At 36.8% G+C, this 25,882-nt stretch overlaps 3 protein-coding genes across 6 annotated transcripts in view; 1 reads left to right on the forward strand and 2 right to left on the reverse strand.

Moving 5' to 3' along the window:
• The first annotated feature begins 5,777 nt into the window (after positions 1–5,777).
• Positions 5,778–14,389, forward strand: LOC122073832 (BEL1-like homeodomain protein 7). Of its 3 annotated transcripts, none has more exons than XM_042638489.1 (5): positions 5,778–6,408; positions 7,172–8,371; positions 12,425–12,804; positions 12,910–12,970; positions 13,269–14,389. In XM_042638489.1, the coding sequence occupies exons 2-5, from the start codon at positions 7,319–7,321 to the stop codon at positions 13,950–13,952; spliced, it is 2,178 nt and encodes a 725-aa protein (XP_042494423.1). In that variant the 5' UTR covers positions 5,778–6,408; positions 7,172–7,318; the 3' UTR covers positions 13,953–14,389. The 3 variants fall into 3 exon arrangements, with proteins under 3 accessions (XP_042494423.1, XP_042494425.1, XP_042494424.1); XM_042638491.1 differs by lacking the exon at positions 5,778–6,408 and adding an exon at positions 6,479–6,571; XM_042638490.1 differs by lacking the exon at positions 5,778–6,408 and adding an exon at positions 6,606–6,898.
• A 1,891-nt stretch (positions 14,390–16,280) lies between these two features.
• LOC122074813 (ATP-dependent Clp protease proteolytic subunit 4, chloroplastic) lies at positions 16,281–23,261 on the reverse strand. The gene is made up of 3 exons (XM_042639781.1): positions 22,752–23,261; positions 19,990–20,494; positions 16,281–16,525 (listed from the first exon to the last, which is right to left on the reverse strand). Exons 1-2 carry the CDS (start codon positions 23,192–23,194, stop codon positions 20,011–20,013), a joined length of 927 nt encoding a protein of 308 aa, XP_042495715.1. The 5' UTR covers positions 23,195–23,261; the 3' UTR covers positions 16,281–16,525; positions 19,990–20,010.
• Positions 23,262–25,339: 2,078 nt separating this feature from the next.
• The window catches only part of LOC122074038 (protein CHROMATIN REMODELING 35-like), a 15,783-nt gene continuing 15,240 nt past the window's right edge, over positions 25,340–25,882 (reverse strand). For both annotated transcript variants that reach the window (XM_042638827.1, XM_042638826.1), the window contains exon 7: positions 25,340–25,814. In XM_042638827.1, coding sequence (XP_042494761.1) covers positions 25,811–25,814 — 4 coding nt within the window. In that variant the 3' untranslated portion in view covers positions 25,340–25,810. The remainder of the gene's footprint in view (positions 25,815–25,882) is intronic.

Genomic DNA, 25,882 nt, shown 5'->3' on the forward strand with positions numbered 1-25,882 from the left:
GTATCCAAGTCTTTTGCCATACTAGTCTCGCGAGTCCATACTAACCCCACAACCGCATGGACCGGGTCATACCGGGATTGAATGAGACAAGAAGTTCTTAGTTAAACACTATGATGATAAGAATTGGTACCATAAGTAAAATTCTCAAACTTTGGGGTTATTATGGATTTTTTACGAAAAAGTTCCCATGCTGTTGATGTGTGCGAATGTCCCATGCTGCACCAATGGCAATAATTGAAACAATATATTTGGTATGAGCCCACAATGGAAAGGGAGGAGGGAGAAAATGAATAAAAAAAAAAAAAACCTTGTTAAAGGGTTTACATTGAGCAAACAATGTGGGGATCTTTTTCCCATATAGGTGTTGGGAATCAATAGAATTTACCCTTAAAAAGTAGTCATTAATAGGATAGTGTTAAATTCTTTCTTTAAATGCCTTCACATCATGTTACTCACATTGGACTTTGCATCGTTTCTTTCACATGAAACCCCAACAATTTCACGTCTCCATGTTGAAGTACATATGGGAATCAAGATATTTCCTAAGAAATTTTCTCAAAGAGATACCGAAGTTGCTACATCCTCGCTCTAATACCACTTGTTACAACTAGAGTATAACTCACTCTTAATGGCTTGCACTTACCAGTGAGTTCTCCCAAGTCCCAACAATGTTTCCATCCACCATCAACAAAGGAATTTGGTGTTCTATTGATTACGATATTTATCGAGGAAAATAACGTATGAAACTTAACTTTTATTTGGAGGAACTGTAGTGACTGGGGTGACACAGAAAACTCTACCAACTTTTTTGTCATACGTAAGTATTCTCTGTTTTTGTCTCTACAAGAAATAAAGGATTGCATTAAATTTTCCTTCACTCTTTGTGAAGAGAAAACCGATGTTTATATGACTATATAATTGAATTATGAGTTCATCATTAACTATCTTCCCTTATTGTATTTCTATGAGGTCGAAATTATCTTTTCTTTGTACAATAAGAAAGTCATATAATACTGGGTCTAGAAGGAAGATCAATATTATATGGTTTAAGGGGTTAGTTTAGTAGGTAGTTGAATTAGATTTGATGAATCTATTTCATGCTACGTTATTGCTTAGATGGTCATCAATTTTTTTTATTTATTTTTTAATCCTTGTTCCCTCAATTTCTATAATGAAGGCAACAATAATAACATATTATTAGGGCACGCCTCAAGGAAGCCCCAACCTTTATGTTTTAAACTATGGTCCATCATTGGTTACAAAGAAAAATTGTAAACTTAATCTCTTAAACTTTCATAATAATGTGGTTGCAACTGTCATTAGATTAGGAGTTACAATTGTAAAATGATTTTTTTGTATACTCTTGGTCCTAATCTGAGGGTGGACTTTGGTACAACGGTAAGATTGCTCTATTGTGACCAAGTGATTATGAGGTTGAGTCAGAAAAAAATCTCTCTATAAAACAAGGGTAAGCTACATACATTATGATCCTCCTTAAATCCACAATGGTGAAAACCTCGTACATTAGATATGCCCTTTTTTACTCCTTGCCCTAATCTAACTTCTTACAAATTTACTTTTCATACTTGATAACATTATTAAGAGTGGGGATGGAACCCAACTCATATCTCAATTCTGTTTTTTCTTAGAAGATCTCAATCATATGACTTATTTTGACCATCCCTTGTATTTATATTCTTACTAATTTATTATTTTTCTAAACATTAATAGTATTCAACTATTTTGGGGTTTTAGTAATCAGTTTATTTTGGGGAGTCTCAAATCGGATTTCAAAATATATTAACTCTATTGAATTTCAAAATATATTGATCATTACTTCTTCTTTTTTTTTTATTATGGACCCACAATTAGGCATCAAAATCATTGTGAAGAGGCGGTGAGGTGCAATGAGCATTCAACGGTTGGAGTGTATAGTCAAGCCCTCCCAACCATTGGTTGCTAATTACATCTTACCGTTCACTGCAAAAAATTCTGACTCCAAAATTAGTTGAATACTTATTATTGTTTAAAAAAAATAAAAGAATTAAAATATAAAGAATTATAATACAAAAAAAAGATCAGATATATTGTAGGTCATACAATTGAGATGCATCACAAAATCTGACACATGTCTGGTTGAATTGACTAATCTGAATCAATCAATGGCCATACTGAATTTCTAGGGTTAGGATTTGTGTCGATTCTAATCGAGTCCTCAATTTGATTCTTATGCAATTCATATTGGAATCAAACAATCACTCTAGATTTGATCCAGATCCCAATCCCGCTCTTTTAAATCCTGAAACGAAGACTTATTGATCAAATATACAAGTCATTGCATTTCTTAATAGATGCCTTAATGTACATAAACTTCTTTCAATAGGGATGGAGGTAGTTTGTAAGCTGCTTTTGTTGTCATCTTTGCAACCTTTAAAATGTTTATCATCTTTGTTTTTTCAATAAAAGATTCTAGTCATCATTAAGAAAATAACGTACAGTTGTCTTGGAAGTTGAAAGGGTCCAATAATAAAATTGGTAGTTATATTTAAGTCACATTGAAGGATGACGATGGAAGTCTCTCAATCAATATCTTCGGCAAATTGGTAGTTAGATTTAAGCCACATTGAAGGATGATGATGTAAGTCTCTCAATCAATATTTTTTACATTGATCGTATGTTAAATTTGATTGTCCATCTCAATTCTACAGAGACTTTTTTTTTTTTTTATATATTTCAATCGTTTAGGAGTGGTTATAAAATAAATAAATAAATAAAAGAATCTTCATCCATGATGAAGGAAATACCTACTGATCTAAGGTGATCATTTTCAATTTCAACGTTGTCTACCTCAAAATGGCTTGAGGAAAATTCAATCCCAGAAAATAAATTGGATAATGGTTCTATGTCTAGGTGCGTAGCATATGTAGGAACTCAATGTGTTTCTCTCTCCTCTCTAGACAAAATGATACAAATGTTTTTCATATGAGGAGGAGAGGGATAGACACATGGGAGCACTGATTTAGGCCACGATCTTAAATTGAGTTATTTTTCTTTTACAAAAAATATATTAATTTTTTGATAAAATTTTTTAATTTCCATCTTAATAGGTATCAAAATAAATTTGTGGAACTGATTTTAAAGATCAAGTACACAGTATTATTTTGCAATGCCTCAACTCTACACTAAGTCACGATATTTTTCATTTTAAAAGGAACCCCTCATGAATCTAAAACGCATTGTAACCATAAAAAGAGTGTTAGAAATTATCAATTAGTCTAATCTTTTCTCATTAATCAATGTGGAACTAGAGAGTCTACATTTAGGATTCAATGGATACGGACCAAAGTTTTCTAATACCAACATTATTACCAAGATCTTTATTTGAATCCATAATTGGGAATCAGATTCAGCCTATTCCGATACAATTCGATCAGACTGGAGCAAAAACCATGAACAAGAAGAGGACTAGAGGAGATTGTGGGGCCCACATGGTGCATCAAAATCCTGGTTTGTGCAGACAAAGAGCAATGTGGCAGATACAGCTGCCTCTCCACCAAAACCCACTTTTAAATTAATAAGTTAGTTATTATTCGAAGTAATTATAATATATATAATATCGGGATTGGCAATAGTTAATAGAATCCGATGCCAGCTAATCACCGATTACATTATATTTAATTTCTAATCTTCTAATGTCGTCATACGGATATACCTAAATCCACATTAATTAATAATTAATTAACTACTGTTTTAAGTTTAGAGGGAATGAAATATTGTGTATACGTGATGTAACATTTGATGACGATACGCGGTGGCCATTGGCCAATGAGGGTTTAATTAAAAACAAAGAGAAACAATAAATAAATCGGAGGGTAATGATTGTAAGTTGTCAGAAAGACAGACATCTTTGGGACCCACGTGGTAATAGCCAGTCACCACCTAATCAATCATCACCGTTGGATTAACTATAGATTCGCATATACCGAGGCACTGCCATCAGATTCGCTGACCCGAATACCCACGCAATCAGTTTTCTGATCCCCCTCTCTCCAATGTCAGGCGTGTTGGATAAGCTCGCACGTCACAGTATCCAGCCATTCACGTTTCAATCAATTTTGAAATTACCATATTGCCCATACGAGATTACCACTAGGATGCTTGATTTATTACTGTAATGCCACTTGCTTAGCACTAAAGCTGGCTCAGGTTCAAGTTTAAGTTACAATTATTATTGCTTTGTTTTAGCTTGTAAGCAAGGATTAAAGGAACAGATCCGGATCCTGATTCTGATTCGGATCAGTATCGGACCTTTAGTACGTTTTTCGAGTTGAATTTGATTGGAATCGACCTAAGTCAATCAAGAATTGATCAAAATCGACTTGATGGTTGGATCCGATTTCTTAAAACACTGCTCTAAGCAAAACAAGAGCAGTAAACTTAGCTGTTATTAGTTATAATGTAATTTTTTTTGTTAGTTTTGGTTGGTTTAACTAGAACAATGGGGACATTAACTAGAAAATTGGAAAAATGGAAAGGGAGAGGGGGTTGGGGGAAGCAGTTCACATAAGCTAAATCACTATCCAATAACAAGCTGATGGTGATGTCTGATTGAGTCTCTTTCAGAGGATCAAGTGATGCAACTTCTCATTAACATGCTCTAGGAGGAACCCAACAACAAAAAGTTACATGTAGTTTGATGGACCCCATAGTCTGATTTTGAATTTGATTTATGATTTAAAAAGAATTATATTTTTTAAAATTTGACATATGGTTAGTCTAAATCATTTTTAAATATCCAATGGTTAAAATTATCATATCACGATTACATATGAATTGTTACACGAATTTGACATATTTCAAGCAAATGATTGATGAAACTTTTTCTAAAAATAACAAAGGATTGAGTTCTCATACTACATAGCATACATTAGCATCTCCCTATATCTATTTCTCATCCATTGATAGGGATAAAAATGCCATTTTATTGTAAGGAAGAGAGAGATAGACATAAGGGGTGCTAAAGTACACTACGCATCCTAGGAATTCTTTTACCCTAATAATACTCAAAAAATAGAAGTCCATCCGTTAGGGCCATTTCCTACATGCTCATTTTACACATCAAAGCTCCTTTATGTCATAACATATGGGTTAAAAATTTTATAAACACATAAACCCTTAAGTACTCTCCTCAGATGTCAAGTTTCAGCAGTCCTACAAGAGTTATTCATTTGGCTTAACAAAGATTTGATAATTTAGGGTTATAGGAGAAGAGTGCATATCTTTTGCAGTGAGTGATTAGGTGCAATGAGCATTGGGTGTAGGAAAGTATCTGGGTATGTGCCTCAAAGGACTCCTAACCATTGATGCTCATTGCATCAATGCAACGGCAGACGATTTTCACACATAAGAGAATGCATAATAGTGATCAGAACACTGGGGGATACATCATAAATATGATTAATCCATATCATGATCTCTTTGTCAAATGGTTAATTACCACATAGGTGTCATGTGGCAAAACAAAAGTCGGTGTAGAAAGGTTCCTACCACGGGCATGTACCTGAAAAAAAAAAATGAAGACAATGTTCAAAAAAGAGAGAGAAGACAGGGAACTGACTCACTCGAGTTGGGAACACCTTAATTAATTATATGCCAATCAAGGATTAATATAATTAAGATGATGATAGTCACCATTATTTCCAATATTAAAAGATAAAAGTTAAAATATTATATTATTTCATATGGTGTTTGTTACCATTTTTAGATCTTCCCCACGCTAAGGGGGAGACTAGAGAGAGAGAGAGACAGAGGAATGTGTTTGAAGCAGAGAAAAGATGGGTTCAAGATAGATTTAGGTCTACCTACTGGTGGTTAGAGATTGAACACCATAACAAGAGCAAAACCAATATCTCCAACAACAACCGAAGCTGGAACTGGAAGAAGAGGAGGAGAGGAAAGAAAAACGAAAAAGTGAAGAGGGAAAGATAGAGAAAGTTGGCAGAAGTTTTCATTTTGGGATGATCTATTGAGTTCTGTGAGAACCTTTAAAAGAGGTTTTCATGGAGAGAGAGTTGAGAGAAGGGATTCCTCTCACGTGGGATGATGGAATGATGGATGGAGAAAACATATGAAATAAAAAGAAAAGAAAAGAAAAAGTGTGAGCGTATGACTGTTTCTGTAGCTGTAGCTGTAGCTGCTGCTGTTTGTTATTTTTTTTTAACAAAAGAAAAAATCTTTTAAAGAAGTGTTTGTGTTTTTTTATTTTTGTATTTGTTCGATGAAAAGGGTCACTGTTTTGAATCTTGGGATTGGTTTGTCTCCGTTTTGGGGATGATTGTATCAGCGGATCCGGTGTGCTTTCCAGCTTTTCTGTTCCCCACGAAAGACACAGAAGTCTCGGGTTTTCAGGTAAATTTTTCTCCTTTTCTTTTTCTTTTTACTGCCATTCGTTTTTTTGTGTTTACCTTCCATAGTTAGCGTTCGATAAGAACTGGAAAAGCTTTCAGCCTTTAATTTGTTTTTCTTCCTCTCGTGTGTTCGTGTTTATGATATGGGTTTCGTGGGTTTTGAAGTAAGAGCCATATATGATGATCCAGAGATGAGAAAGTTACTTTTATTTTTGAGAAATGAAGTTATTTTTTGTTTTGATCATTTAATGTTGTCCCGTTTGGTTGTATAATTGTATTCGTCTTTTATGTCTTTAGTTACTGTGAAATTATTGCTTTCGGCACTTTCAAGAATCTAGATTTTTTTTTTTTCTTTTTCTTTTTCTGGGTTTCTCAAGTTTGGGTTTTTATTTATTATTTGTTCTTAAAGTTCCAATTTTGTTTGACTTGAAAAATGGGTTTTTGGAGGATGTCTTCTTCAAATTTCTTCACCTCGTTTCTCCTTTCGATGGGTAAGGATTTTAGGCTACAGCAAGCTCGGATTTTTTCCTGGTTTTTTCCTCCTCTGTTTGGATAGATACCGAGATCTCTTTCTGTTTATGTTTTTCTGCAACTGCCATTTAACAGTGATTCAAAAAATGGCAGAAAAAACCCTTCTTCCACACCCTTGTTTTCCTTTTAGGAAGTTATTTTTCTCTGTTTGGCAACTTATCTGCTTCAGTCTCTTTAATGGAGAACCCAAGCTGTGTGATTTGTATAATTCTGAGTATGTTGTTGTAAATCAGGTGAAAACATGAACGTGTTGTAAGAATTCGTGATTGAATTTCAGAAGCTACAGGAGATTTTTGTGATATTCTAAGGCTTGTTATTACCTGGTCACTGTTCTTCCCGGAGGAGGCTGGTGATGTTTTATCTTTCGGGAAGGATTAAGCATGGCAACTTATTTCCCCGGTTCCAGCAACCAAAGAGAAGGCATGCCAACCCTATATGCAAGGGACCCTGTAACAACTACTTCATATGCTGAGGCATCAGTTCTTCCTGGAAATATGATGATGTATCTGAACTACTCAGAATCCCTGGCTGGAAATTCTCAGCCTCAGCAGAATTGCGTGGAGCTACCTTCCGTAGGGACATCAGGGTCTACTGCCACACAGCAAGGTTCCTTCTCAAATCTTATGAGTTCTCATCTTGGTGATCAACAACAACAGTTTGGTGTGTGGAGGGACGGCAGAAATGAGATGATGTTCATGCGGCCGGCTGGTGGCTCCACTAGCATGCAATCGCTTGGTGAGGATTCCCAGGTGGGTCTGCAGACACAACTTGGGATTCTACATGGTGGACAGAATTTACAGGGACAAGGGTTATCCCTCAGCCTTAGCACACAGATCCCTTCCACCATTCCTGTGCCTCCATTTCAGTACCGGAACTCCAACCCAGGTTTCTCTTCACTCTTGAATTCCTCCCATCCGTCTATGTCAGGGGATGGTGGTAGCGGGACCAGCTCATCTAAAGATGATGAAAGCTCTCAAGGTAAACAACAGTTGAGGGATGCTGAATACTTGCCGCCTGGTTTTTCTGGAGCAAATCGTGATGATATCAAAGGGGAGGCATTGAATAATTTCCAGTACTCAATGGGTCCCAAACTGATGCATTCTGATCCATCCCCCTATGGATTGACGGGTCTTGCAAACACCATTCCCAACTCCAAATACCTCAAAGCAGTGCAACAACTGCTTGATGAAGTTGTCAATGTTCACAAGGCTTTGAAACAATCGGAATCTGACAAACACCAAAAATTCCATGGTTCTGGTTTAAAAGATCCCAAAGAGACTGAAGGAGAATCAAATGATGGCACTCAATTGCTTACTACCTCTGGGACCTCTTCGAAACCTCAGGAGTCTGGTACCAACAATGCTGAGCTTTCACCTGCTGAAAGACAGGATTTGCAGAATAAGATGACAAAGCTTTTGTCCATGTTGGATGAGGTATATATGCCATTACATTCATTGTTCTATACCGACTCAGGAGCTCTCCTAGTTTGTTACATCAATGCTCTTATCTTTTTCATGTGATAGTTAATCCTACGGACTCTGGTTGAATGCTTCTGTTATTTTCTTTCCTCTTTACTTTTTGTGAGAACTATGTGAGTGGTCAAAGATTCGGCGTAAATTCTCTGGTTTCTTCCATTGTTTGTGCACAATGAACCGCTTTAGTCATTAGTTTTCTGATATATACAAATGTCTTACACTGTATTACTGAAGGCTGCAAAAGTAGTGTTGCTGAATCATTCAAGTATATGTAGGAAGGGTAGTCTTTTCCAGCTTTCAGAAGTAGTATTTTGTAGAACAGGAGCAGCTCTTGGTTGGTTTTCCTAAGAAGATTGGTAATATAAATGTCTTAATAATTAATGAATGTAGAAGGATTTTGGTTTTCTGATCTTCTTTTCTAGATTACATCCAAGTATGCCAAGCAGTCTTCTCTCTTCTCCCTTCCTGTCCAGTGGATAAAATGGAATCAGATAGAGCAATTTCTATGTGAAAATTTTGTTGGATATGCCTTGCTGGTTTTCAAAATTGGTGAACTCCTTTTGTGATTTACATTGGGTACAAGGTTGGATGTAGTTAGTTCCTACTGGTTGACCTACTGACACTTGGGGGATCTTTGCTATTAGTGCAAGGTTTATTTTTTATTTATTTATTAATTTTTTTTTGGGGGGGGTTGGGTTGGGTAGTTCTTTGAAACGGAATTGTTCCATATTTCAATATTTCAGAATATTTAACCTGCATACTTGTGACTTCTGAAAGACCTTCCGAGAAGGGAGAGCTGAAGGCTCATCTCCACCTTCAGGCATTCAGTAGGAAGTGAAATTGGAAAGTCAGTTGCAGGTGCAAATTTGAACCACAGAGAGAGGTAGGAAGTTTTCCAGTGGCTAATATTAATCTATCTACTGTGTTGAAAAATTGGGGGTGGAGGGGGGGGGGTTGGAATCCACAAGAAATAGGATAATACACTATGATATGATCATTTTTCTAAAGCAAAAAATGTTGTGCGGATGGTTTGGAAAAAGATCTGAAAAGTAATTTATTATCCTACTCTCACATTTTTATTTGAGTGCTACATACGAAGAAATAAAACTTGTAAAACTTTCTCATTGAACCGTAGCACTGTATATATGTATGCGTATTTTTCTGCTTTTCATTGTGCTGTTGTTCTTGTATGTTTTCTCTGTATGCCTTTCAGAAATTGGTCTATTCTAGTGTGTATCTCCGTGTGAAATTGATTTCTTAGAATCCAAAACTATTCCCCATGTTTTGCTTCTTTAGATTTTGCAATGCTTCTCATCACACTAGGATGTGAGTCTGGACGCTCACATAAAGCTGTGATTGCAGGGAAAGAGAATTCTCCCTCGACCTCTCTTTGTAAAACATATGCAAAGAATTTCTTGCATATGGAACTTTGTGCGACTTTTTCACTCCTTATGTACAATTTTTTAAGGTATAGCAGTGGTGGCAAGCTGTCAGGAAAATTGTCACACCCTGAAATATAAAGAAAGTCATTTGCATTGAAAGAGTGGCAATGACATTGTTAAGTTCAAAGAGGAAGGGATTTTTGAGGGATTATTCCTGAACTTTAATCTACCTTGATTTAGAAGTGCAATTTACTCATTCATTCTGACTATACATGAAAATTACTTTTCTCATGCAATTCCAATTAGGTGACTTCTGCTTGCACTAGTTTGATTTTGAGAAGTATTTCTGACCATTTGGCCCTGACTCAACAACTGTTGCATGTTTGATTATCTAGAGTCTGATTTTTTTTTTTTTTTTTTTTTTTTTTGTGGTAAATACTAGAAGAGTCTGATAGTTTGGGATATCATTTTTTCATCAGTTGCTTTCTTGACTGTGTCTGACCACTGACCAATGATTGTATGAGTAGAAAGAAAGCTCCTGTTCTCCCATGTTTACATATGAATCTGAAGTAAGTTGACTTCAGTAGCTAAGGACATGTTACCATGGTTGCTGATGCTTCTTAACAGAATAACAGTTCATGAATCATTCTTGAATCTTATAGCATATGATACTATTTCTAGTACATGACATGTTATTCCATTTGCACATGTTGTTTGTACTGATCTTTTACTCTTTTTTTTTTTTTGGGGGGGGGGGGGTGGGGGTTGTAGCTGATCCTGTAAAGTTGATCCTATGGAGAAAAACCACTAGTTTGGTTTTTTCTCCATTACTTGCTAATTGCATAGAGGATCAGACTACTTATACTTGAAATAATTATTGAAGTTTTCACCTTTGTCTGTCTTGTTTCACCCCAAAAAAAATCTAACAAAATAGAAGAAATCATTGATTGGTGGCAAGCTACCACATTGTGGTGCCTATTCTCTTTTTTATGCTCAAGAGAGTTTGCCTAAATTCTTTTCATGAAGGATTTTTTGGGTAGGTTAATCTGTGGTCTGTCATCTTGATGTATATGTGTCAGTGTTGACTTGCATAGAGACCACTGAAGTGTCCACTCTTTTGTGCATTATGACTATTTCAGTTTTAGTGGTGGCATAATGTTTCATATATCTTTTTCTTTAGCAATGACTAAATATTGAAATCGCCCAATGCTTTATGGAAATTATGATTAAATAATTTTGTAAAGGGTGGAAGAATATAATCTTCTCTGCAAGTATAATACTCCCAACAAGCTAAAGTGTGATGAGTTTGTTTCTTTGTACCCACTTTAACATTAATATATTACTATGAATCCATTTGAACTGACCCAATCCCTTTGTCTCTCCTGTTGTGGTATCCTTGTTTTACTAACTATTCATGTAATCAAGGTATCAACTGAGAAAAATAATGCTACGTAGCTTAGCCCACATTGCCTGCATCAGATTCAGGGAGGAGGTGGCTAAGAGGTGCAAACTAGGCCTCAGCAGCTGCTAAGGTTTAGGTGATCTGGCAACTACCAGATGGTCTGTTTTAGTATTGGGGTAGATGTACTAGTTGTTAGGCTTTCTTTCCTTTGACAGGCTTGAACTCTTAAGGCTTCGGCTCCTCGTCTGAAGTTGAAAAGACTGAAATGTTATTTCTTGCTTGCTTGCTTCCTCTTGTTATTTCCGACTACAAAATTTTCAATTCCCCAGCCACTCTTGTGTCTCTTTCTCCTCAAAAGGAATAATTTTGAGGAAAATACAGCCCTTTAATTTTGTAATCAATCTTCAGTTTCATCAGATGGATCCTGAATCTGACTTTACACCACCACCACCAACAACAACAACTCAGCCTTTTCCCAACTGAATGGGGTTGGCTACATGGATCTGAAAAAACAAAGATAGAAGAAAGAAGAGGGAAAAGGGGAAAAGAAAAAGCAAAGAAGTGAAACAAGGCAATGTAACACCTCCAGGGCATCCTACCTAAATGCAATTGGCAACATGACTCTGACTTTACACCCTCAGTTATAAAGGTCATGTTACTTCCAATTTTTTTAAATACATGCTCTGAATGGACAATGCAGGGAAGACCATATATTAATCCATTACTAATAGCCAAAATTTGAAACTCTTTCCTGGCTATTTTCTACATACCATCATAGATTAAATTTGGATGAAAACTTTGGAATGTAATGCCATGCCATGATCTTGTAGCTAGAAGCCTAGAATATTTAATTATGTCGTTTCCTTTCATGCATATTGTTCTACACAATGTGGTGTGCACTGCATTCTGGCTTCTGCCATAATGCTCAACTGTCACTCAACTATGATGGGGTTGATGAACTTATGACTTGATATTTGGAATGAATGACTAGATCAGGAAATCAGCTGCAAGTTATTCATTCAAGTCTTGTCAGACAAGATTTATCACAGGAAAAGAGTTTTCTCAATGTTTACAATGTTGATATAAACATTGCAGACACTGTTTTTCCCTCTGTATTATTCCCCTCTTGAATAGATGTAAGTCTATAACCTATGAAGAAAATGTCAGTCTTGTGAGATTGCTTTTGGTTGGTCTTTGGACATACAGTTTTCATTTTAATTATTGCAGGTTGATAGAAGATACAAGCAGTATTATTATCAGATGCAGATTGTGGTATCATCTTTTGACGTGATAGCAGGATGTGGTGCTGCTAAACCTTATACAGCACTGGCCCTGCAGACTATCTCCCGTCACTTTCGGTGTTTGCATGATGCAATCAGTGGACAGATTCAAGCCACACGAAAGAGCCTTGGTGAGCAAGATTCTTCAGCAAATAGCAAGGGGGTTGGAATCTCTCGACTGCGTTATGTGGACCACCAGCTCAAGCAGCAGAGGGCTCTTCAGCAGCTTGGTATGATGCAGCAACATGCTTGGAGGCCACAGAGAGGGCTCCCTGAGAGCTCCGTTTCCATTCTTCGTGCTTGGTTGTTTGAGCACTTCCTTCATCCGTAAAATCTCTCAAACTGCTTTTCTTTTTATTCTTCCCCTTACCCATACAAGATATTCTAATGCACTTGATGGTAATAACTTATTTGCTGATTTTAATGTACCAGGTACCCAAAGGATTCTGATAAAATTTTGCTAGCTCGGCAGACAGGCTTAACTAGAAGTCAGGTAAATGAGCATTGCAGAGAAATTTAATTTATGCACTAGTTGATCGCTGGACAATCATCTAATGATGGTATCACAATACATCTACAACAAATTCAGCATCCACCATTCATAGGAATATAACTCCTGTGTAAGATATCCAATGGTATATTGAATGGTGGGTCTCTTCTATATGTGAGCCACGTGTGACTCATTTAGTAGGATTTCCTTACCATTGAGTTGAAGGGTGGCTAAAATCTCATTAGAAACAATATCACAAAGTCGGGTTTTTTTGCTTTATCCTTTTCTCTTGTGGTCTCAGGTCTCGAATTGGTTTATAAATGCACGGGTTCGACTTTGGAAGCCCATGGTTGAGGAAATGTATAAAGAAGAGACTGGTGACACTGAAATCAATTCAAATTCATCATCTGAAAATGCACCAAAAGTAGTGAGGGACGATAACGAGGCACCGGAGGATAAGGGGGAGGATTTTCAGCAAACTGTGAAATCTGCAGCGACTGACAGATGCCACCCCGAAACATTTCACGACTCAAAATCCAATCTTGTCCCTGATATAGAAATGTCTGGACCAGAAGCAGAAGCTGCCTTTCAGGATGATACCCATAAAGGAGATGATGATACTGATTATGGGGGGATGAAATTAAGGGAAGATCAAAGACCCAGTTTAGATGATTGTAGCCTTTTTCAGGATGCACTTGTTCAGTCTGACAGGAGTGGTGGTGTGAGGTTCATGGGTGCTTCTGCTGCGTATGAGATGGCCGAGTTGGGGAGGTTTGGCAGCAGCAGTGGGGTGTCACTCACTTTGGGGTTGCAGCACTGTGATGGAAGTGGCCTACCCATGTCGGGTGGCACCCCTCACAACTTTATCACATTGAGAGGTGATGAAATGTACAACGCAGTAGCTACTTCTGGGGGCCCTGACACGGCTGATTATGAACGACACAGGTTTAGTTCCTCACATTTATTCCATGATTTTGTGGCGTGATGTGATGCTTGCTTTGCAGATCCATGATTAAAACCTGGCTCTTCTCATGGAGGGGGAAGAAACAATAAAATTATCAATAATAATGTTAGCCCATGGGCTATCCTTTTGGTATATCTTTCATCCTGCTAGCAAACTGTTAAAGAATGATTTCATCAAAAAAACTGCTGAAGAATGAAACTTGGTAGTATAGAAACATGGTTATGACAAAACACAGTTGTAGTATAGTAAGAGATTGGTGGGGAGATAGCATATTTGTAAAGATATGATGCATTTTTTTTTCTCTTTTGTGTATTCTGTTGAAGAAGGAACTTTGTACAATTATTTCAGCTGTAATTGAAGAGTAGGGATTAATCTCATTCGGATGGGATGGAACTTTTGCTCATCAAAATGCTGTTTACTATCCTGATGGTTATTATAGCAGTTCTCTTTCTTTTTCATTCCCTGGCACACCACCTTCCTTTTAACTTTTATAAGTGTTTCCTCATTTTTCATCCCCTGTTTCAAATTGTCATTAAATGCTTGTTTGTGCTGTTCAACTCTTCTCTGTCTTCTTGAAAATCTAAGGAAAAAAACTTTATATTGACTGTCATAACATCAAGCATGTGTCCCTATGGATATTTTTCCCTGAAGCTGATATTGTATTTCAGTTGAAAAAGCATGGCTACTTAGGCTGTCTTATGGCCGATCAGGTGGAACTTAAATTTTGCAGGAAGGTGGGGCCCAGGATCCCTATTTGTCATTGCAGCAAAAAGTCCTTTGGATTGGCTAGAATCGGGATCGGCCTCGGCAGATTCCAATCAGAATAGGCTGGTTTGGCCAATCCAATCCCAATTCCTTTAACCCTGATCATGTGACAGTTCACAATTTTATGCAAATGCAAATCATGTAGTTCACAATTGGACTATACGATTGAATCAAAACCTCCTTATTAGACACAAGCCTCATCTTGGATGAACCCTATCTATAGATTTAATTAAAACACCTTTCCAAATTAATGAGTTCTCTTGTGCAGTTGTGCCCAAGAAAATATAGAAGCATCTAAAAGTAGATGTATTGGATGGCAATCACATTCAGTAAATTTAGAAGAAAAAAAAAATCAAAGATGAGAATAGTTAGTAAAATCTCGTCACTTTGAAAACAACAACAAAGTAAGCTTTTTAATCACAACTTAATGAGGTCGACGGATCCAAACAACAAAATAAGGAAAATTGAATTCTAAATAGATGGAAGGGAAGGGGGTAAGAGATGAGAAGAGAACACTGGAACATAACAACCGGAAGATGCAGGAGGAGCCCAATCACTTTGAAAGATATGGGAAATTCACATTCTTCTAGTAAAAATAAATAAATAAATAAAAGACCGTTTGGAAACAATTTTTAGGAATCCATGTACTGCAATTCGAAAAATTGGAATCTCTACAACGCGTCAATAAAAAGGTTCCTTTTAGTCCTAACTAAACTTCTGAAATATGAATGCTTATAATACCCAGATTAGTCTGTTCTTGACTTTGCCCCTCCCCTCCCCTCCCCCTTCTTCCATATTTCAATATTTAACCAATGTTTGACTACTTATGTTTTAAATTGGCAAATCAAAATCAACTTTGCAATTTATTCCAAAAAATGTATTTATCTCATTTCTCCCAAATACAAATTATTTAACTAACTAGAGGTTAACGTAGACCACCAACTTTGACACCAATCACGGGACTGAACACAGAAAAAGCAAAAGGATTTTTTTTTCAAAAGGGGTAGGAGAGAAGATGAGCGAAGATGACAGGCAGGCCGGGCTTCCCCCAACTTAAAATGCGGCAAAATTTCATGAAACCTCTCGAAGCATATTGGACATTGAAGACACTCCTGTGGGGACTGCAGGGTCATCCATCTCTGGAATACCCATAGGTCATGGGGCCATATGGAATAAAGCAATCAAGCCCAGACAATCTATTATCAGATGTCTCCGAAGAGACCCAGACAAATTTTTATCGAAAGGTACTTTAATTATTAATAGAAGGCAAAGTCTGTGATCCGACACATCCAAACAACTTTTTGGATGAGTGCGAATAGTTATGCCACATGAAACGGTGATTTGCCACTTTAACCATCGGATGATTGCAGGAATTGGTATAAAATTGCACACAAGTTCAAACATTTCCCTCTTTGTAATGGCATACTTCCTGCATGTCTATGCAACCCTAAGTGACCCACACTTTCTAGGTGGTCCTAATTTTTAAATGCATGCAGCTTTGCAATGGACTGAAGAAGCTGCAGCTAGGGTTTACTGGTTGTAGCTTTGTAGCTTTGTAGCTCAGTCAGACAATTTGGTCCCATGTCAGACAATGGTAATTAATAACCTGAAAACTACAACCAAAGTATCCAGTACAATTTGTGAAGAATCAATATCTCAAGAGTATACTTTGACATTGTTTTACAAGATCAGGAGTTACTGAAAACAAAAAACCAAGGCAGCTCTTCCACAATCTAAACCAAATCATATCGTCTTTGTCAAACATGCTAACTGCTCAGGAGCTTCCCCGCACCAACCTTGGAGGAAAGAAGGTCATAAAACCCACTAAACTGCCAAGCAAAAATGAATTCTTGTTAGTCTTAGTTTCCATTGGAGGAAAATGGTCAAACAATAAAAATAGTAGTAGCATTCATTAATAACTGAACAGTACAAAATGATTATCCCCCACTTCAGATAATTCAAGTTGGAATAATTTTCCAGAGTGGTTAGGGAAAGGTAAGAGGTAGAACATCCAAATTTACTAATTCAGAAAAAAACCGATAACAAAAACATCTGCAACGTTCACTAGTAACTGGATGGTGCAAGATGATTATCCCATGCTTCAAATATTAGAACCTGTTTGAATCATTCCCCCATAAATTAGCGAGAGATAAAATATGAACCATGAAACCTTTTTCTATTTAATATTTACTAATTCATTGGTATATTATACATAATAAATTGACATGGTTCATGAAACAAGAGAATGAAAGATAGCTTCTGTCATTGAACTGTATTCTTTTTCTTTTTATAAGAATATCCGCAGAAAAGGCGAAAACCCAAAGAGAACAAATTCCATCAAGGCAACAGTAAGGACATTATACTGTAAGACCAGATAGAAAAGCAGGAAACCAAGACCATAGGACCATGACGAGTGAGGTGGTAAGCTCATGACCAAGGTCAATAATACCAATCCAGAAAACCAAAGTCTTACAGAAACACAACGCTTTCAATCAAAATTTATAGAAAGAACAAATTCACAAGCTCCAACACCAGAAAGAAATTAAAAGACAATCCCATTTTTCTGCCCTTTACCCAATAATCAGAAGTCATCAAACAAGCAAAGATATTATAGATGATTGCTGACAAGGTACTTAATGAACAAAAGGCCTTCGATGAGTATATGACATTGTTCATATGGCTGTGGCTACAGTTTCTCCATTCCTGCCTAAACTTTTGCATTTCATTTGCGTGATGAATGTGAAAAAAGCCTCAGTATAAACTTCAATTCCAAAATAAGGAAATCTTAACATTGACCCAGGTAGTTTTAACCACAAGGGTCCACCAAATTTTCAAACTTAGCCGTGGCAGATATGAGAAGATGTGACTAAAAGTCGATCTAAATTCCATAAAATTACAAAATTCCCATCTTGATGTAGTGGAACCTATTTGTTTAATTGGAGTTTTGTAAAACTAATGTCATTTTGTACACAACTTTGAGGCATTTCCCAACTTGTTTGGGGCTCAAATTTGACCATTTACATGGGTTTAACATATTCTATTACACAGACCACCTCAGTCTACCACATGGTACAGGTGAACTCCAATAAAGTTTGTCCTCCTTTTTGTTTAAGAACTATAAAAAGGTTTAATCTTGAGGTCAAATCCCTATATCTTGTCCCAGGATCTTCTTTCACTTCTATCACCTTCTTTTGGTATCGAGGGCACAAACAAAGAATATGGTATTAATTTGGAATGCTTTTTATTCATTCTTTTAAGTAGGTGAGAACAAACTAAACCTTTTTTCAAATTATTATTTTGATATGTGAGGAAACTGAACTTCATTTATTCTGTAACCAAAATGTCCACAATCTTTTTTAATCATCATCAAAAAGTCACTCCTGAAAGTACATCAGAAGCAAGAAACAGGAGACAACAAAGTTTGAAACTGGATGCTAAATCCAAAAACAATCAGAGTTATTAAGTTGGCAAAGAGTGTCAAGGCAATAACCATGCAGAGACACCTGTTTTAGGACGCAAGGTTATTGGAGTTCATAAATGAATGGGAAACAAAAAGGGGACATTGACATAAAAAACTTCAAGAACATGAACAAGAATGCTTTCAGGGACATGGATGCAAAGAAATCTGTAAAATCTAATATGGCAAAATTAAGAAGGAACAAAAGAAGGGATTGTTTTTCATTGAGACAATAGGGCAATGACAGGAGCTCTGCCCTCAACTTAAAGTTGCAGTGGCAACAGTAACACCAAGCACCAGTGACCACAAATAAGTACTTACCCCTTCTTCCTTTTTCTTTTCCTTCCCCACCATTTTTTTTCCTTTTACAGTGGCATTGTTGACTGAGTGCCAAATGTAGAGAGCTGCCTCCTCTTCATATTCTTCCTCCTTCATGCCTTTATACTTTCCTTGGCACCTAGACACCTAATACAATTACGGTGCCGCGGGCTGCCTGGCAACCACGGTGACAACTCCAGCAATTATCAACTCTTCAATCTTTATCTCTAAAATATTGTCTACTGCTTTCTTTCCATATACCACATGCAAGTGAAAGACGTAAGATGTTAGATGCCACAAAGAGGTCCCTATGGGCCCAAATCAAATAGGAGGTCATGCAGTGAAAAGCACTTTCACTCCTGAGGGCTCTACATGAAAGTGGCCCATCTAAATAGCCATATTGCCGTTAAGAAACAGATGAGTTGCTGAAACTGACCTCAAGACTGTTTGGCAGTATAAAGTTTAGTTTAATTGAACATAGTTGACTTAATAAGCTGCTGATTCTTTATGCAAGCAGAGATCCCAAAGACCCAAATAAGCCTGTAATGAGCCCAAAAATAATATCTAGAGTTCGAACCCCAAGCAGTAAAAAAAAACCGTAGTTTTCAGATCAAGCTAAATAAGTAGAGTAACAGAGTATTATGGAAATCGATAAAAATAAAAAGGAGATAGAAACAAGGTGTGTTATTTATTTATTTTTATTTTTTGGGGGGGAGGGGGAGTAGGAGAGAATAGAGGACAAATAACCACCACACATGGTTATTGCAACCTACACAGAAATCGACTAAAGAAATATGAGGTAGGAGGAGAGAAATTTGAAAATAAATAATAGGAAAGAAAATTGGGGAGAATAGGGTTTGCCATGAAGGAAAAGAGAAAGAAAAAATAACCATCACACATGGTTATTGCAAACTACACACCGGCAGCCAAGAAATTTTTGAACTCTTATCCATTCAACCATCAAATTCAATTCGGATGGCTATATTGGTTTATAGATAAAAAATAAAATAGAATAAAATCATCTAGCACACAGACCCTTAGAAAAGACATTTATGCTAACCATACTCATTGACGCTTATTATAGAAACACCAACTTTAAGGCGCTAAAAGAATAAACTAAATAGGATCCTTGGAAGCCAACTCAACCCTATCTAGATAAACTATATAGGAGCCTTGGAAGACTACTCGACCCTATCTAGATAATCCCTCGCAAAAGATAACATAGGTTAAACCACTTGCACACTTTTACCCATGGTCCCTACTAATAAAATAAAGTAGTGACACTAGGATTAATTCCTTAATTTAAAAGCATTCTTAAGCAATTGCCTCATGGAATTACAATACTCTCAAGTAAACAAATATGATTCTTAAACCAATTTAGATAACTACTGCGTAACACTTCAAACCAATAAGTTTCACTACACATGAAATTCACAGCATAGACTCATGTTTACAAGTGGCAGCTAATATATAGAAAATTTGAGAAAAATATTTAAAAATCAATTCAAAACAATTTACCTGCATCTAATGTCCCCGAAGCTAGTATATCTCATCATCAGGAATATCTGGTGTCAGGAATTTTCTTGGATCTTTACTAATTTCCTCATAATTCAGTCTCGATTTAACCCTCTCCGGTACTGGCTCAAGTGGGATAATGCCATCTCTATCAATAACTCCATCTATAATGCCGTATTCAACAGCTTCAATCGGAGACATGTACCGATCCCTGTCAATATCTTTTTGGACTTGTTCAAATGTCCTTCCAGTGAAACTAGAAATGATCCGAGTGACATTATTCTTATTATGCATAATCTCTCGGGCCTGAATCTCCACATCTATCGCTTGCCCACTAGCACCTCCAAGAGGTTGATGAAGCATTATCCGTGAATTAGCCATTGCAAGACGTTTACCTTTGGTGCCACCACCAAGGATGATTGAGGCAGTTGATGCTGTGATTCCAAGTGCAATGGTGGAAACATCTGCCCTCACGAGTTGCACGACGTCATAAATTGCCATTGTTGCACTAAACATAGGAGAAGGTGAGAGATTAAGAACAAGAGAAAGAAGAATAAAGAACAAATTTCAGCAAGAACCCATAACCAACATCAAGAAAGTAAAGACTATACAACAAAACAACTGATACTCATTAGTTTGAAATGATATACAACAACAGTTAGACAAGGAATAAAAGAAACCCAACATGTGAGAAATATATGACCTGGATACCCCATTGCTGCTGCAGCCTCATTAAATTGATGAAGTCTGTTAAATCATCCGTTCATTTTAAAGACCAATATAAAGCTTGATGCCAAATAGCCAAACGGCATCACAATTATGTAGTTGCCACTAATCCAATAGGTTAAATGACTAATATTATTATTTAGCATCATTTGGATGATAGAGCTGTCATAATTCAATAACTAAAGAGAAAAAATGTAATACAAGAAAATATGTAAGCAATTTCATAATTGAATTTCATCTCTTTTGTATTATGACCTGAAACCCTCAGTGTAAATAAATCAAGTCTCTCATTAATTATCTCCTCTTGAGTCTTGGCCCTCTAATTTGCGGTATCCTCATCATTTTTTTACCCTAAGTTACGCTTCCTTCATTGTATTAGTTAACTAAAACCACTTTCCTCCACTCTCAGCTAACAGCCACCAAGGCCATTGGCAGCAACTCGATTGCAAATTACTATATCACCATGATTGCAGGAACTCTTATTTATAAATCAAAATCTCTCAAAGAGGGTTTCACTCCCATCACAGCTGACCACATAGAATAAAGTGGGAGATTATCAGGATTATTCTGGTTCTGAACAAATGAGTACCACTATATCTTTACTACATTTTCCATCTAAATAACTGTTTCTTCCCATGGATCTCCAACACAGATAACATCTATCAATAATTCCTTGAGACAATGATCCAAGCACTTGGGAATGATGCTACTGCACACTGAGGCAGTTATCATCTAAAACCATTAATCCTATCTATCTAAAATTCCATCATTACTATTTCTGGAGGACATATGAAGCCATGCACTCTTAAAAATATATATTTCAATGATGAGGCTATTGCAGCAGCTTTAAGCTGCTGGATAAATATGATAAGACTCTGGAAACCAAAGCCCAAGAAATCTAATCTGAAGCCAGAACCGATGGGCTCAATATTGGTACTTAGTATCATTTGGGAATTATTTTCGTTGACAAGGTCAATCTTTAAATTTTTTATCTTTTAAATTTAGTAGCTGATAGATGAGTCATGGGGCCTAAGTATGTCTATTGAGGCAGTCTTAGTGTTGGAAGTTTTTATTTTTTTACCCTAAATTTGGGACTTCTTTTATTTTGATTCAGCCTTGCGCATATTAAACTTTCCAGTCTTCTTATATTCCAAGATTCTTTTTTTTTCTCTTCCGGGTGCTTATTTGGTTTCATTTGGTCACTTGCCCTTTTTTGGAATGCTAGGGATGTATACCATCTCTTCCTTGATCATTTTCTCCCAATAGTGAAGTTCCTTTTGAATGTGTTGAAAAATTTTGGCTGAGTGCTTGCCTCATTTATAGACCAAGTAGTGTTTTGACGATCTGTTAGCATCCAAGGTCAACCATCTGTTTTACATTTGAGCAATCAGATTATCACATAGAACAGTATGAGAGAAAAATGCAAAACCCGGAGGTTATGGGATTATCATACCTAGGAATATTGAATGCAAAGAATAGTTATGTGAAAGTGATTCAGATGACAGCTGTAATTGAAGGAGGGAGTTACGTAATCTACTATAAGCATTAACGAATATATCATTATTAACTGGGGTGTTTTGCGTCAAATACTCTTAAATTTGATGGATGGCCAAGTTAGTGGAAAGTAAATGATGATACATTTTTTAATGAACTCATAGAAATGCAGAAATTGTGTCCATTGTGGATCTAATTTTCCAAAGATGTCAATAAATTCAATAAAACTCTGGAAGAACTCTCTTTATGCTCATTGACTGAAAGAGCATCTATTTTAATCGTCAAAACGAAACTGCAAAAACACAAAACCACAGTTCCCTTCAATTACTATCTGAATTATCTTCTAGCTTCCTTAAAGTCAAACTAGCAACATCATTCAATGGTCACGAGCAAAACCAATAATCGTACTTAAAAACCCATTTCTACATATATCGCAATCCAAGATAAAGGAAAAGAGAAATAATCAAGAACTCTATCTACATCAATTTAACCCGAGGGAACGCAGTAAGCCAATCGTTCATCATGAAAGAAACCTAAAATCTTACCTCAGGGACCCTCCGGGAGAATTAACGAAGAGACGAATATCTTTGGTGGGATCTTGAGCATCCAAGAGCAACAATTGACTAATAGTTGCATCAGCGACAAAATCATCGATACTGCTGCCCAGGAACACAATCCTCTCCTTCAGCAGCAACCCCATCACATCTGATGCTGCGCCTCTCATGGCCATTTCTTGTGTCTGTGGAGAATTCAAAGATGGGCATAGAGGATGTGAAGAAGTTTCGAGGTCAAACCCTAACTTTGGAAGTTCAAACGTAGGTGAGGTTCTTGGTTGGGAGCCATGGAAGTTCGCGACAGAAGAAGAAGAAGTAGAAGAAGAAGAAATGTGAGCTTGGACTGAGAAGGTAGGGGATTTTTGGTAAGTGTTGCGTAGTTTAAGTGAAGCAGAATGTTGTGTGAGGAGAGTAGACATTGAGAGGGCGTTCATGGCGAAATGCCTGTGAGAGAGAGAGAGAGAGAGAGAGAATGAGAGAGAATGAAATGCAATCCAACGCTTACCCTGCGTGATAATAAGTGTGGCGTGGTGGAGGCAGCCAGGCCGAGGCGCAGTAGAGCGCTGGCATAAATCCTACGGAGGTCGCAAGTTCGACTCTCCCCATCTCCTCAGTTGTCGCCTAGATATTATCCCCCACCGGCCCATCCCACCTTAGCATAGTGAGTAAGTACGGGAATGGAAATGATACGGGTATAGATACGTACAACATTTGATGGTCAGATTGTTATAATATTTTTTAAAAATTCGATGAATACAAAAAAATAAAAATTTAATTCAGCACTTAATAAATATGTATTTTTTCATATTTAACATTTTATGCGCGAAAAATAGATTTGACAATTAAACGTTCAGATACAGAGAAAATACACATAATAAATGCATATTTACTAACTATGCTCCTTATTACCTTTGCCCCCATCCCACCACTAGTTGAAATCTTCTGCAAGTATGTTCCCTTGAACCTCCACTTCAAGTGTCAACACCCATCTCACTTAAATGGTGAAGAAAGGCATTTATGAAACAAAAGGGACATGTGTTAGCATGCAATAGAGAAAGGACCTGTAATTTATTCCACTGCTACATTCTCTTCTAATGTCGCATTCTTTTTTTTTTCTTTTTCCAGTAAAGAAGAGATTTATTGAGATGAAATGCAAGTACAGCTAATGGCGTAAGAATTACAAAGGTTTCGAAGCCATTGAGTGGAGTTCGGCCAAACCATACTCAACAGTGACAATGCCTTCCTAACCAGGGTATCTGCAATCTTGTTGCAATCCCTTGGAATGTGGTGAAAAGATATAGAGCCAAAAGAGGTACATAAGTGCGACACATCTGAGATGGAGGTTGAAATTGATAGAGGAATGGCAATTTTTGATCATTTCAGGATGTTGACAACCTCTTGATTGTCAGATTCAACGTGGATGTTCTGCAAAACCCAAAGATGCAACTTGAGATAAAGCATTGCGGATGGCTACAGCTTCTCCTTGGTTAGCTGATTGAAGATGCCAGGGTTTTGAAGATGTTCTGAGAGTTTGACCATTGTGATCCCTAAATATGATTCCGATTCCCCCCCCCCCCTTTCCTTTACTCTTACTCTGATCTTTCTGGAAAGCAGCATCACAATTGATCTTGATAAATCCGAGAGAGGGGGATTCCAAAAATGCCGAGGTTGAGAGTTTTAAGGTTGCATTCATAACCATACTAGCGAGAGTTACGTATTCAAATACGCATACAAAATAAAGAAAATGGACGAGAAAAAGAGATACAGCGCGTACAAATACATGGAGCAATCTGCCTTCTATAGTTCCACCAAATTACAGTTTTAATCTACAATTGAAAATTTTAGTGTACGTTAAATGGTTGGCTTAATGAATTCTTCCTTCGACCACGATGAAGGAAAACTCGGTCCTTTTATCGAACACACAAACTTTGTTGCCAACAGGCGATCGTTTTCCTCTGGGTAATGACATTTTTTACCCATAACAAATTAAGATCATTAAGATGCCACTTTGAATATTAGAAAAAGAAAAAGATGCCTTTTGAAAACTTTTTTTTTTTTCTAGCACGGATTACAGAGTCCATTTCTAAACAGTAAAAGAACAAGAAGCCATGAAGGTGCTTGTTTTTCATCTATTAACATCACCTTGATGGCTTTACTCCCCACGAGCACCACCGGTCGGTCTCCCAGGCTTCTTTTACCTCCTTTTATGAAAACCCAAGCATACAAAATGGATTGCATCCTTTCTTTGCATCAAGCAATCAATCAAAAATTAGAAAATAAACAAATAATAAGTGAATAAAAGCCTTCCTTCTAGAAGAGAGATCCCTTGGAGACAATGCTGCATTGTTTACTTTTTTAACACAACAAGAAGGATACCTGCATGGTATAGAATCTTTTGGGGAAAATGGAATGGTCAGTGTCAACCACTCAGCTGCTCATTGCAAGGTTGATCATACAGAAAGAGAATTAAATGACTAAGATCGTGGATAGAAGTAAAGTGAAGTGAAGTAAAAAAATTCAAAACAAAAGCAAAATGGAGCAATCATTACCAAAAACAATTGTGAACAAACTCAACAACATACTAAATAAAACAAATAAATTTCACTCAACTTTTCATCCATAATACAAGTGAGAAAATTACCCCCATTATAAACATTTCCAGGCTCAATGAAAAAGAAAAAAAAGAAAGGGTTCACAGAGAGTTATCTACATTCCTACACCTCACCCATTGCAGAAACCGGTCATCGAGTATCAGGAAATGTCATAAGCATCAAAATGAGGTTCTGCTATTCGGGCTTGGCTGGAACGAAGTACCTTAACTAGCTATTTACAGGTGCCACCATAGGATGAGTTATGGATACAAGAAACCCAGAATCTAGCTGGCCAGGGCATAGGAGTAAAGTCCAGTCATCATATATATTTTTCTCAGACAAGAAACGAAATTACTCCAGTTAAAAGAAGAAAAAAATGCAAACTTGTCAGGTAAGAAGAGCTTGTTAACTTCTGCAGCAGCTGGGCCAGCCATAAGACTTCAAACGAATTTTTTTTTTTCACCTGAAGAAGCCAATGGCTGTACTGATTAGACTAAGATAGTAAAGCATTTATTCACTCACAAAAAGAAC

Source organism: Macadamia integrifolia, chromosome 3, assembly GCF_013358625.1.
Source record: "Macadamia integrifolia cultivar HAES 741 chromosome 3, SCU_Mint_v3, whole genome shotgun sequence".
In the NCBI taxonomy this organism is placed as follows: Eukaryota; Viridiplantae; Streptophyta; class Magnoliopsida; order Proteales; family Proteaceae; genus Macadamia; species Macadamia integrifolia.

Bases quoted from the DNA above. Each gene is read 5' to 3' on its own strand.
- LOC122073832 (XM_042638489.1), top strand. From the start codon at position 7,319: ATGGCAACTTATTTCCCCGGTTCCAGCAACCAAAGAGAAGGCATGCCA. The intron at 8,372-12,424 runs GTATATATGCCA...TAATTATTGCAG, and splicing joins TTTTGTCCATGTTGGATGAG to GTTGATAGAAGATACAAGCA. The intron at 12,971-13,268 runs GTAAATGAGCAT...TTGTGGTCTCAG, and splicing joins CAGGCTTAACTAGAAGTCAG to GTCTCGAATTGGTTTATAAA.
- LOC122074813 (XM_042639781.1), bottom strand. From the start codon at position 23,194: ATGAACGCCCTCTCAATGTCTACTCTCCTCACACAACATTCTGCTTCA. The intron at 20,495-22,751 runs GTAAGATTTTAG...TCCTATGTTTAG, and splicing joins TCTCCCGGAGGGTCCCTGAG to TGCAACAATGGCAATTTATG.